General features: G+C 55.2%; 1 protein-coding gene across 3 annotated transcripts in view; it reads left to right on the forward strand.

The window, feature by feature from the left end:
• Positions 1–6,141: 6,141 nt before the first annotated feature.
• Positions 6,142–13,336, forward strand: part of BIN1 (bridging integrator 1) — a 55,943-nt gene continuing 48,748 nt past the window's right edge. For all 3 annotated transcript variants that reach the window (XM_082841119.1, XM_082841120.1, XM_082841121.1), the window contains exon 1: positions 6,142–6,312. In XM_082841119.1, coding sequence (XP_082697245.1) covers positions 6,229–6,312 — 84 coding nt within the window. In that variant the 5' untranslated portion in view covers positions 6,142–6,228. The remainder of the gene's footprint in view (positions 6,313–13,336) is intronic.

Genomic DNA, 13,336 nt, shown 5'->3' on the forward strand with positions numbered 1-13,336 from the left:
CTGCCTCTCTAAAAGATGAAGCCTGCTGTCCCAGGAGGAAGGTATGAAGATGGTCTGTTCCCCATTCTGGAGATGGCCAGGTGCTAGGTGATCCCAGCACAGGACCTAGCAGCCTTTGGGTAAACCTGTCTTCTTCAAGTCTCCACCTGTAAGAGAATGGCACAAAGTTCTACTGCTACTGAACACAGGATTACTCTGACTGTCAAAAGAGTATGAAGCAAAAATCTTGCTTTGTAAGACAGAATGATGCAGGTGATGCTAAGAGTCATAGTGCCATCTCAGAGCGTCTTACTCAATTCTTGAAGGATAGAGGGAAAACATCACGCAGTGCTCTTTTTTCTCCAAGGGACAGGAGGACTTCCCTTTGCCCACCTGGGTCCTTCATGGTTTAAAAAATCATTTCCCCAGACCTCACTGTTCAGACATGCAGACCAGCACGTATGGCACACACTCTTTCACAGTGTGGTTTCCCAACCAGTGTCCCAGGGAACAGTTTCCTCATTTCAATTTGTGTTTTTAATAGCATTTCTTTCTGATGACAAAAATAGTACACAAAAAAATTTGCAAAATAAAAAAGGAGGAAGGGAAAAAAAGACCAAACCCATGCCGAACTGCTCCACCCAGAGATAGCAACCACATTTGTTTTTTTAAAATTAAAACAAAAATTTTAATTAAGTGTGGTTGAGTTACAATGTTGTGCCCATCTCTGCTGTACAGCAAAGTGACTCAGTTATCCACATACAGTTTTTTATATTCTTTTCCAGTATGGTTTATAACAGGACGCTGAATAGAGTTCCCTGTGCTCTACAGTAGGACCTTATTGTTTATCCATTCTCTGTATAATAGTTTGCATCTACCAACTCCAAACTCCCAGTTCATCCCTCCCCCTCTCCCCCCTGGCAACCACAAGTCTGTTCTCTATGTCTGTGAGCCTGTTTCTGTTTTGTAGATAAGTTCATTTGTGTCATATTTTAGATTCCACATATTAAGTGATACCATATGGCATTTGTCTTTCTCTTTCTGACTTACTTCACTTAGTGTGATAATCTCTAGGTCCATCCTTGTTGCTGCCAATGGCATTATTTCGTTCCTTTTTATGGTTGAGGAGTATTCCATTGTATACATGTACCACATCTTCTTTATCCATTCATGTGTCGATGGACATTTAGGCTGTTTCCATGTTTTGGCTATTGTGAATAGTGCTGCTATGAACATAGGGGTGAATGTATCTTTAGAATTATAGTTTTGTCTGGGTATATTCCCAGGAGTGGGATTGCTGGCTCATATGGTAATTCTAGTTTTAGTCTTCTGAGGAACCTCCATACTGTTTTCCATAGTGGCTGTACAGACTTACATTCCCACCAATAGTGTAGGAGGGCTCCCTTTTCTCCACACCCTCTCCAACACTTGGTATCTGTAGACTTTTTAATGATGGCCATTCTGACTGGTGTGAGGTGGTACCTCATTGCAGTTTTGATTTGCATTTCTCTAATAATTAGTGATGTTGAGCATCTTTTCATGTGCTTACTGGCCATCTGTATGTCTTCTTTGGAGAAATTTCTATTAAGGTCTTCTGCCCATTTTTCAATTGGTTGTTTGTTTTTTTTGTTGTTGAGTTGTATGAGCTGTTTGTATATTTTGAAGATTAAGCCTTTATCTGTCGCTTCATTTGCAACTATTTTCTCCCATTCCATAAGCTGTCTTTTAGTTTAGTTTTTTTTTTTTTAATGGTTTCCTTTGCTGTGCAAAACTTGTAAGTTTGATTAGGTCCAGTCTGTTTATTTTCATTTTTATTTCTATTGCCTTGGGAGACTGACCTAAGAAAACGTTGGTACAACTTATGTCAGAGAATGTTTTGCTTATGCTCTCTTCTAGCAGTTTTATGCTGTCATGTCTTATGCTTAAGCCTTTAAGCCATTTTGAGTTTATTTTTGTGCATGGTGTGTACCAACCACATTTGCATATCAGTTGGGACTATACTGCTGTAGAATTTAATATACTGTATTATTCTATTAACAACACATTATAGCATTTCCCCATCACGAAAAAGTAGAAGTGTTATTGTTTTGGTAAACATTTCATGTTTGGCCATACTGTAGTTTAATCATAGCTGGTAATAGGCCTTTGTGCAGAGGCCTGGGGTTGGGCTTTGGAGAGCTGGAGGGATGCAGGGGCTGGGAGGCCTGCGCTAAAAGGACAGAAGGAAAGGTATACCAATAACCCGTCAGATATTTGCTTGTCTGCTCGTTTATTCCTGCCTCGATATTTGAGGGCTCTGCTGGGCACCAGGCGCCCCTCCCTGTTCTCCTGTCAATGCCCGCTTCAGGTTGTTAACATCACCCCCTCAAAGAGCGTTCCACCACCCCCAGACCCCATCAAGCCCCTGCAACAGTGAACTTTCGAGGGAGGGGCTTCGTTGCTGGCACCACTGGCAGAGCTGAGCCCAGACTGGTACTCAGTAGGTGCTCAGAAACGTCTGGAGACTGAAAGAGAGAGTGAACATGAAGAGTAACAAGAACAATATAATAATAGCCAACGTATTGTCAATTTTGTACTATTACAATGGGATCCATATCTTTGTGATGAAAGCTTTGCTAAAATTTTATATTTCCTATACTTGGGATTCTAGGGTTGAAGAATATGGGTATTTTGATGATTCTTAATATATACTGCCAGATTACTTTCCAGAAATTCTGTATCTGTTATACTCTCAGAAGCAGTATGTGAGAGTATCTGTCTCTCTGGTTTTAAGTAACATAACTTAAAAAACGATTTGCTGATTTGATGAAAGTGAGGGCAGGAACGGTATCTCATTGATTTAATGGACAGGTTTTTTTTTTTCTTCTTCTGGTAAGACTGAACTTCTAAAAAAAATTATTTATTTTTTTTGGCTGTGTTGGGTCTTCGTTGCTGCACACGGGCTTTCTCTAGTTGCGGCGAGCGGGGGCTACTCTTCGTTGCAGTGCGTGGGCTTCTCATTGCGGTGGCTTCTCTTGTTGCAGAGCATGGGCTCTAGGCGCCCGGGCTTCGGTAGTTGTGGCTCGCGGGGTCTAGAGTGCAGGCTCAGTAGTTGTGGTGCACAGGTTTAGTTGCTCCGTGGCATGTGGGATCTTCCCGGATGAGGGCTCGAACCCATGTCCCCTGTACTGGGAGGCAGATTCTTAACCACTGCGCCACCAGGGAAGCCCAAGACTGAACTTTTAATACCTATGTATTGATCATTTGAATTTCCAATTTTGTGAACTGTCCATTTGTGCCATTTGCCCATTTATTTGTAGAAATCTTAATGTTTTTCTTATGAATTGTGAGTTCTGTTTTATTTTCAAAGATATTTCTTTAGTTTCTTACACTTCAATTTTTTATGTCAACTTTCTTTTCAAAACGGAAATAATTTTTTTCCTGATGGTGAAAACAATGGACTATCTTGGTAAAAAGTAAGACTAGAGAAAACCATAAAGAAGAAAGTAAAAATCGCCTACATTCCTACCCTTTGGCCTATACTAACATTTTTTGAGCATTTCCTTCCAAACTTTTATCCCATGTGTTGACGGTATTTTTTTTTTTTTTTTTTTTTTTTTTCTTTCGGTACGCGGGCCTCTCACTGTTGTGGCCTCTCCCGTTGCGGAGCACAGGCTCCGAACGCTCAGGCTCAGCGGCCATGGCTCACAAGCCTAGCTGCTCCGCGGCATGTGGGATCTTCCGGGACCGGGGCACGAACCCGTGTCCCCTGCAATGGCAGGCGGACTCTCAACCACTGCGCCACCAGGGAAGCCCTGACGGTAGTTTTTGAGGTTTAAAAAAATTGAATTTTTGCGTACCCTCAAACAAGCGTTTTTTTAAGTCAATACTTCCTCCAATGGTTTTGTGCTTTAAAAAGTCTTCCCAATCTAGAGATCGGATAAAGAATTATCTTTTTTAAAGATAAGAGCTGTGCATATTTTTTAGTTATGAAGGCAACATAGCATATTACAGAATAGTTAGGAAATTAAGGGGAAAAAATCAGCCATCATGCCTTGATTGTAGCACATCTATTTCCTTGTGCATGGTTCTTTCGAGTCTTTTATCATGAGCACTTACTTTTATGTTGTTGCAAGGAGAGGGCATGCACGATTTCCTATCATCTCCTTTTCACTCATAATTATACTTAAGCATTGTTTTCATGTTGCTACACAATCTCTGTAATTGTTTAAAATGATCCTCTAATGGTCTCTCTGGTCACTGTGCTGTCTAGCTAACCCTATCCTGCTGATAACCATTTAAGTTGCCTCCAATGTTTCTGTCAAGTGGTATTTTGAAACACCAAAGTCCAGCGAAGCAGAATCTCCCACTGTTCCCTGGAGGCTGACTGTAATATGATTTGACTTCTGCTCATTTCCTCCTTTCCTCAGAGGAGGACTGGAAGAAATCGCTCTTAGAGAATGGTTAGAAGAATGCCAAACATAAAATTAGGAGGAGAGGGACCATGAGGTGAAAGCTTGATGAGCTTTCAGGAGAAAGCTGCCTTAGAAACTGCACTGTTTAGGTTTTGTTCTTGTAACTCAGGAATCAGGCATGAGTTTATTATAATAATAATTCTGACAAAATGCCTTCCCCTCATGCAGTGCTTGGTGCTTTTCCTCGTATGCAGTTCTGTGTATCAGCTGAGGGCCTTAGTGCTGGAGGGCCTGGGTCTGAATCTCTGCTTATCTCTTTGACCTTCAGCAGCTGCAGAGCCTCAGTCTGTCTTTCTGCAAAAAGGAATAATAATAGGCCCGGAGGACTGAAGTCCTGAGCACTCCTGGGGAAATACCAGAGGAGTAGCCAGAGAGGTTGCAGAGGAGCCTTCCCGGGGAGCACAAGCCAAACCTTTTTTTCCTGGGCCTCGGTTTCTCCATGAGTATGGCAGGCTTGGTGTATGGTCTGCAAGAGCCTTTCCTGCTCCTCCCAGAAGCCTCCAGGGGACCCCTGCCCTGGCTCCTGCCTGGGTGCTGGACATGTCCAGTCCTCTTCAACAGGGCCTCCAGGACTCCTCTCAGCATTCGACTCGGCCCACAATTCCTGGGACACACCCTGACTTCCAGGACAGCAAAGTGCTGCGGCACCCTTCCAGGGCCCTGACATGATTTTGGGGAGGGGTGTGGGTGGGATCAGTAAACCCAATGCATATTTATTAATTTTGAACAAGTGTCATTGGTCTGTTGGCAAAGTTGTCATCGGTCGGTTAGCAATAACCTTATCTTCTCTTTGAATAATGACAATTACTCATTTTTCTTCCAGCAGGGCATAGGAGACCACCCAGTGTATAGTGGTTGGAGAGCCTGGGATGTGGAGTCAGAGGTCTGACTCCAGGCCTCTCTGTGCCTCGTTTGCAAAAGGAGAGAAATACTAGCACCTACTTCATCGGGCTGTCCTGGACACGGACCGAGATAATGCCTGTCGATGAGGCACTTAGCAGAGTTCCAGGCACACAGGAAGGCTCAGTGCTGTTAGGCTGCTGTTATTATAATAATTATCCGCAAATTAGAAAACCGAGCGCCTGGTTGGCAAGGGACTAGGCAAGGGGAACAGTTCACAGGTGGCGCCCTGAGAGCCCAGGTCGAGAAGGGTGAACCTAGAGGCCAGGAGAAGGCCGAGCGTCGAGAGGGGGGGCCAGAGGTGAGCCCCGGGAAGGAGAGGCGGCTCCGGCTGGGCTGCGCGCTCCAGCCCGGGCTCCCTGATCGTCACACACTTTATCTTTGATTTTTGAAAGCACCCTTCTCCTCCATCTGGCCTCCTTTCCGGGGCTGCGGAAAGGAAAGACGGCCCGCGGCGGCGCCGGACCTGGGCCTGTCGTATTCGTCCCAGCCCCGGGGCGGTGTCATCGGAGGGTCCCGGGAGTCCCGCTCGCCACCTCAGCCGCGGCGACGGTGGGCGCCGCTCCCTCCTCGCCGGCCGAGCGGTTCCGGCGCCCGGGTGGCCCTTTAAAAGGCCGTGTCTCGTCCGGAGGGGGCGGGCGGGGGGCGCTGACCGCCGCCTGAGGCCCGGCCCCTCCTCCCTCCCCCTCCCTCCCCCTCCCTCCGCCTGTCCGTCCCTCCCACGGTCCCCGTGTCGCTCGCTAGCTCGCTTGCCGGGCGCACGCTCCGCCTCCGCCAGTCGGCTCGGCGGTCTAGTGCGCGGCGTGGAGCGGGAGCCCGGGCCGGACGCGCGGCCGGGGGCCGGGGCTGGGGGCTGGGTAGATCGGCGCCAGCCACCGGGCAAGCCTGAGCCGCAATGGCTGAGATGGGCAGTAAGGGGGTGACGGCCGGGAAGATCGCCAGCAACGTGCAGAAGAAGCTCACTCGCGCGCAGGAGAAGGTGAGAGAGCCCGAGACCCTGCAGCCGCGCCGTCCGGACACCTGTCCCCCACCCCTGCGCCGGGCGCTGGTCCTGACCCCGGGCCGGGCGCTGTCACCTCCTGACGAGCGCTGCCGAGGGCCTTCGGGGGTCCACAGGCTGCGCCCCCCGGCGCTCTGGGTGCCCTTTGCCGTCCGCGTCCTCCGTCTCCTCTCACCCCCGGCGAGGTGCAGGAGAGGGCGCAGCTGTCCCTTCACCCCCCCCCCCCCCACCGCCGCCGCTTTGTATCTTCGCGGCACCTCTGCAGAGGAGCGGCGGCCCCCGCTCTTCTCCGGGCGCGAGGTCCAGGCTCACTCCGCCGTGGAGGCCGAGGCCCAGAGGCTGGGAGGCGAGGTGGCGGCCCTAGCCCTCCGGGACCACTTGAGCCCTGCGGGCGGGGCCGGCGCTGGGGCGAGGGGGGTCTGCCCCTTGTCCCCAGGGTCGCTTAGTTCCGGGAATCCCGAGGCTGCCCCTCCGCTCGCGGGTGCTTGCGCGCCGACTCCAGGCCTCTGAGCGCTTCCTGCGCTCGCCGTTCCCTCCTCTCCACCCGCCGCTCCACCTTCTGTCCCCGTGGGCCGAGGGAGGGGTCAGGTTTCCCTTCCCGAGAGGTGCCTGCGGCCTGGAAGCTCCGGCCCGGCTCCCGGGGAGCAGAGAGCTGCGCACCCCTCGAGAGGTGCCCTCGCCGGAGCAGGGGCTTCGTGTTTCCGGCCGCGGGGGGAGAGGGTGGCGGCTCTGGCTTTGGGAGCCCGCGGCCGGGGTGGGGAGCCGGCCCGGAGGAGGGGCGGCAAGCCGCCGGGGGTGTGGAGGGCCCCGCAGGAAACCCGACCCCTCGGCGCGGAGAGCCACTGTTTGCAGCCGGGGCTTCCCGTGGCCCTCGGACTGTGCAGGAAACGCGGGATTGGGCGGCAGGGGTCCGCGCCCGCCCGGCTTGCTATCCCTAGCCGCCTCTGGTTTATTGAATTGGATCACGCCAGCTGCTGACGCCACTTCCCCTGCCGACTCCAACTCTGAAATCTGAGATTGCAGAATCAGTGCTGCTGCCAGGGTGGCCCCCCAGTGCTCCCCTGGCCGGGTCTGTCCCCTCTGCCGCCCGATCCCGGAGACCGGCTGGCCTTCCCCCGCCAGGCTTCTGGCTGTTTATAAACAATGACTTTTGCAGCCGAGACCTGCGGGCTCCCTAAGGATGCAGCCACGTGACAGTGGGGGTGGGGGTCGGGGTGAGAGCGGCGGCGGCCTCTGGAGCTTCCTCCGCGCTGCCCTCCGAGTCCTGCAGCTCATCCTTGCGGGCCCGGGCTAAGGAGGTAGGTGGGTGGCGTAGAGGGAAGGGCCCTCAGCCAGACTCCAGATCTGGCCTGTCCCAGCTGTCCTCCTCCCCTCCCCAGGGCGGGACGAGGGATTAGAGTACCACAGATAGCTGGCTGGGGGCTGGGAAGGCTTCAGTCGCCCAGGTTGGGGGGAGGGGAGGGGCAGATGCCTCTGCCCTTGCTCCCCTCCCACGGCTGGGTAATCCATTTAGGTGCCTGGAGCCGGCAGCTCTGGGTCTAAGCCTGCTTCCTGCCCCCGAGGGGCTGAGGAAGATGAATGGGAAGCCTCGGGAAGGCAGAGGCAGTTTCCCTGCCCCCAATCCAGTGACGCCTTAGTCTTCCCCGGCTCCCCTTTGCTTTTGCTGCGTCCCCGTTGCCCTGCTTGCCTTGTTTCTGCAGCAGCGTCTTTCAGTAATTTCAGGGGCAGTGGGCATGGGCTGTACCCCCTCCGTGTACATGGCAAGAGGTCATCATTGACCCCACGGAGCTGACCCCCCTTCCTCCTTAGCCTCTGTTCTGTGGCCGTGGGCAGTTGGTGGACACCTGGTCAGCTGTGGATGCTGGCCTTGGCCAAGGGCTGGCCCTGTCCGAGCCTGGGCCTCATGGGACTGGAGTTGCTTAGCGTTCTTGCTGTTCCCTGCCCCGTGGGCTCTGGGTGGGAGGTCTTCCCCAGCGGAAGCCAGGGCAGCACCACGGGCATCCTGGCCAAGTCTGGGAACGTAGCCTCCCCTGTCGGCCCAGCTGCAGCCCCCTCCCAGGAAGCCCGATGACTTGACCCACACCAGTCTCTCTCCTCTGCCCTCTGGAGGCTCAGAGTCTGCGTTGCCGCCTCGGTGCCGCTGACCTGGCTATCTCCTCGGCATCTTCAGGTGGCCCTCAGGACCGTGTCTAACTCGCAGTGGCAGTGGTCTCATAGGCACCCAGCCCCACCCTGCCTTGGTCAAATCTATGAGTAAAGGGGCAATTCCAGTGGTCCTGCTGCCACGGCAGGGTATTTCCTGAGCGGGGACAAGCAGGCGCTTGGGTGGAGGGCCAAGGTTGTATCTGCATAGGAGGAAGGGCCCCCATCTCTCCTCTTCTTTTCCGCACCCTCCATTTCCCCCCGTGTCTTCTCTGCCCAGTCGTCCACCAGGATTCAGAGGGGGACGGTGAGGCGTGGGACAGCTTGCCCGCTGGTGCCCGTGGAGCCAGCTCTCCTGTCCCCCAGCTCAGTGACTCCCGCTGGGCCCTGGCATTGCCCATTGACCCGGCAGCATCCACCACCGGTCTGGGTGCTCCCTGGGGCTTGGGCAGATCCGTGTGGGCACCCAGCATTCGCCTGGCCCCAGCAGGTGCAGAGTGACTGTTACGAAAACACAAGGGCGTTTGGGGGCTTGGCTTGGGAGCCCTGGCGCAGGCTCTTGTGAGCTGGTCTGTCCTGTGTGTGCTCCTTGGCCCTCCCTCATTCAGCGAATCCCGCCTGCGCCTGGACCTGCGCTGTGTGCCTGAGCCTGGGCTGAGCCCGGGGTGCTGCGGGGAGCAGGGTGTATGTGGCTCTGGCCGGCGTGGAGCTTACTGTCGTAAGGTCCTGAGGCCTCTGGAGGAGGAGGGTGTGAGAGGGTGTGAGACCACGGCGGAGGGCTCCCCGGGGTCCGCCAGCCAAGCATGGCACGGTCACCGCTCACCTCCCAGTCCCCAGCTGCCCCCAGGGTGCTCGGGTGCAGAGCATGTGCCTGGAGTTCGGACCCAGGTACCATGAGGTCATCTTCCCGTCGCGTTTGGCTTGTCGGATCCTCTATAAATGACTCTGTCCATTTTTGGGCCTCGGTAGGTGGCTGAGCGGAGCCAAGTTGGGGTGGAGCCTGGGTCAGATGACAGAGAAGATTAGGGCTTGGTGGGATGGGTCCCAGGGTTGACGGGACGGTTGGGGAGAAGGGACAGGTGAGGTGGGGGTATGCTCTGGCCTGCTTGCCCCGAGATCCACTGCCCAGTAGTCCTCACGGGGCATGCATGAGAGAGGCCGGCCTGTGCTGGTGGAGCCGGGCCCACGGAGGGCGCAGGGGAGGAGGCTCTGCCCACTGTCTGCCCCCCCCCCCCCCCCCCCCCCGCCACTGGCCCGGCGCTGCTGGGAGTGGGGAGGCCTGGCCCCGAGGGGCAGGGCCTGGGGCTGTCCGTGCACGGAATAGCGCTGGCGTGTCACAGCAGATGCTCCCTAGAGGGAAGGTGCAGTGGCAGTTATCTATGGGACCCCGACACATGGCCATGATGGGGCCACGGTCATCTGGGTGGTCAAGGCCTCCCGTGCCGTAGCCACGGAGGCCTCCTCAGTAGGAGCCAGGCCTTTGCAACCGGTTCTTACGCTCACGGTGGCCTTGAGAGTAGCCACGCCACACAGAGGGCAGGGGGCAGGGAGCCCGCCGGGTCTGCTGGACGGCCTCTGAGGCCCCGGGCCCTGGTCAGCAGTGGCTCTCCTCGGCCCCAACTTTCCACTGTCCTCCCCATCGGGGTGTCTGTCTCGCCCCTGAGTGTCCTCTGTCTCGTCCCCTCCCCTGTTGGCTTTGCCTCCATCACTCTGTACCTCCCTGCGCTGTGTCTCTTTCCTCTGAGCTTACACAAGTGTTTCTGCACCTCTCCAGGCTCGGATCAGCTGCTCCCTGAACCCGAGTTATTTATGTAGATGGTTCATCTTGCCGGCGCTGGAGAGAAGGCTCCTGAGCTAGGCGGCATCTCTGGGTGGGGTGTTTCTGGGGGCTCGGTGGACATTTAGCTGAGGCCTGTGGGTGTGGGGAGGTTGCAAGTGTGACCTCCAGACTTCCCGGGCCCCGGCGGGCTGGGATGGGCTGGGCCTCACCCCACTCCATCGAGCCTGCTGGCTCGTGGCAGGGCCCAAAGCAGGCTGTTTCGCCCAGGTCGGCTCACTGGGCTGTCTGGGGCCTGGGGAAGGTGTTCCCTGGGGGCGGGGGGAACAGCTGTGGGTCAGGGTGCCTGTGGAGTGGGGGAGTGAGCCGCGGGTCACCCAGGGAAGGGGTGGGGTGTGTCGGGAGCGGAGAGGGGTGCCTGGGCCGTCGATTTGGGTTGGGTGTGATCAAGTCTTGAATGCCGGTGGGATCTGTGGATCCTGTGAACTCTCAGAGAGGCTGAGGCCTCAACTCTTCACCCTCCTTCTTCCGCAGATGACCTCGCTGTGTCCCCTTCTCACCTTCGCTCTCTGCCATTGCCCAGGCCCTTGCGCCTGGATGAGGCGATCTCTGCCCAGCTCGCCCCTCACCAAGTTGTGCTTCTGTCCCCCCCTTTCTGCCTTAGCCCGGCCTTGCCTGGGCTTTTGCTGTGAGGTTCTAGAATCCCTGGGTCCTACCCAGGGGCATGTCAGAGACAGACCCCGGGCATGGGCTCGGCAGGCAGCAGGTGGGGATCCTGGGTTCCCCTGACCAGCCGGGACCTTGGGCAGATGGCAGGACCCTCCTGAGCCCAGTTTCTTCATTTGTGAAGTGGGGGTAATACTGGTTCCCCTTCACACGCCCGTTGTGGAGAGTAGGGCCTCGGACAGTTGCCCGTCACACAGCAAGTGCTCGGTGGGCAGAGCCGCACGATGAGCCAGAGACCTCCGTCCCTGCCAGGCCCTTGTCCCAGCCCTTCTCCCTGGAGTGTCCATTACAGGCCTCTGCAGACAGCTAATCCCTGCTGAGCCCTTGAAGAATCAGGGTTTGTAATGTTGTCCCAGCCCAGGGTGATATGTGTGCGTGTGTGTGCGCGTGTGTGCGTGTGTGTCCGTGTCTGTGTGTGCAGGGGAGCGGCGTGTGGCGGGGGAGGGAATTGCACAGTTCCGGGGTTGGGGCGGGAACTGGACTCATCTGCACGTAAATCTGGTGGCCCTGGGTAAGTGTTCCCCCCCTCCCTGGGCTTCACTCTGGCCATCTGTAAAGTGATCACGGGGTTTGCTTCTTCATTTACTTGAAAAACCCACTGTGTTCTGGGCACCATCTTGGTTCTGCAGGGCTGAGCAAAACCAGGCCGCTGCCTGCCTGGAGCTGACGTCTCGTTGGGGGAGACACTCAAGAAACGAAAAGGCTGGTGGCAGGTAGATACAAGAGCAGGGCAGGTTTTCCTCCGTGGAATGTGATGGCTCAGATCAGCCTTTCCTGAGCATTCCAGGGCTGGGCGCTCACATGGTGCAAGGGATTGGTTTGGGCAGAGGCTGAGCGGAAGCTTCTGGCTCCAGGTGAGAGGGCCTCTGGGGGATGCTGCCTTCCTGTTTGATGTCACCCTGCTGTGTGGTTTTCTAAAGCTCCTTTTTTTTTTTTTTTTTTTTTTTTTTTTTTGCGTGGCATGTGGGATCTTAGCTCCCTGACCAGGGATTGAACCTGTGCCCCCTGCATTGGAAGCATGGAGTCTTAACCACTGGACCGCCAGGGAAGTCACTAAAGCTCCTGTTTTGGCAAGTCTCCTTTTGGGATTAACAATGCAAAGAAAAGGACACCAGAGCTGAAGGCACTGACAGTGCAGGCCAGGGCTTCTTTGTGGGCAGGGGCTCTCACCCAGGATGTAATAGGAGGTGGGAGGGGCCCATAAAAGAGGAGGAGGGAGACACCAAAGATGGCCCATCCCGGGGAGGACCACTTAAAAGATTTTCACATGAAGCAGCGACTCAGGGTGGTGGCAGCCACTCTCTAGGGAGCTGGGTTTGAATCCCTTCCCACACGTTACTACCTTGGGGCAGGTCACATTGACCTCTCTGAGCCTCAGTTTCCTCAGCGGAAGTCAGTGGTGAGAGCCACAGAGAGTGCTGTGTGGATTAAATGGACACAAGTGAAGGGCAGGGCTGGTGGTTCTTGGACCGGGGATGGGGCATGCCTCGTGGGACCTGGCTGGCATCTGGGGCTCTTGGGGCCTCCCCAAAGAGGCTGCCACCTCCCAAAGAGGCCACATGGTTCTGGACCGGGCAGCGAAGCTGGCTTAGTGCTAAGGGCTGGCAGGGGTCAGGGCTGGGGAATTGAGAAGAGAAAGGCAGGCTCTTCCTGTCCCAAGGGAAGCCTTTGTCAAATATTAACTTAAAAATAACCTGGTTTGGGGGCTTCCCTGGTGGCGCAGTGGTTGAGAGTCCGCCTGCCGATGCAGGGGACGTGGGTTCGTGTCCTGGTCCGGGAAGATCCCACATGCCATGGAGCGGCTGGGCCCGTGAGCCATGGCCGCTGAGCCTGTGGGTCCGGAGCCTGTGTTCCGCAACGGGAGAGGCCACAACAGTGAGAGGCCCGTGTACCGCAAACAAAACAAAACAAAACAAAAAAAAACCAAACCTGGTTTGTTGCACACCTGCTGAGTGCCAGATGCTTGGTGAAAATTCTCATCCACACTGCAAGCAGGGGAGGTCATTATGATACCCATTCAGCAGATGAAGAAACTGAGGCTCAGAGCAGTGGTGTGACTTGCCCATGGGCTGTCCTGGTCCACTGTCCAGGGTGCTACCTCTTCCTTGGTGAGTAGGCCCTCAGGCCAGGGGGAAGGCCCAGATCATGCAAATAAGATGCGGATCTCTATCCAGGAGGGAAGGCCTGTCTGTGGGGTCGGGGTGTCATTTGACAGATTTTCGTCCTGAGATGTTCCCCACCATTAAATTAGATCTGGGACTGCTTGTCTGCCCCTGGGTCCCCACATGGGGTCTAAGCTTATACTTTGGGATGTGGCCTTTCTGTTTTGGGGGTGTTTGGTGGGCCCTGGGGTGAGGG

Source organism: Leucopleurus acutus (genome assembly GCF_964270905.1).
Source record: "Leucopleurus acutus genome assembly, chromosome: 6".
Lineage (NCBI taxonomy): Eukaryota > Metazoa > Chordata > Mammalia > Artiodactyla > Delphinidae > Leucopleurus > Leucopleurus acutus.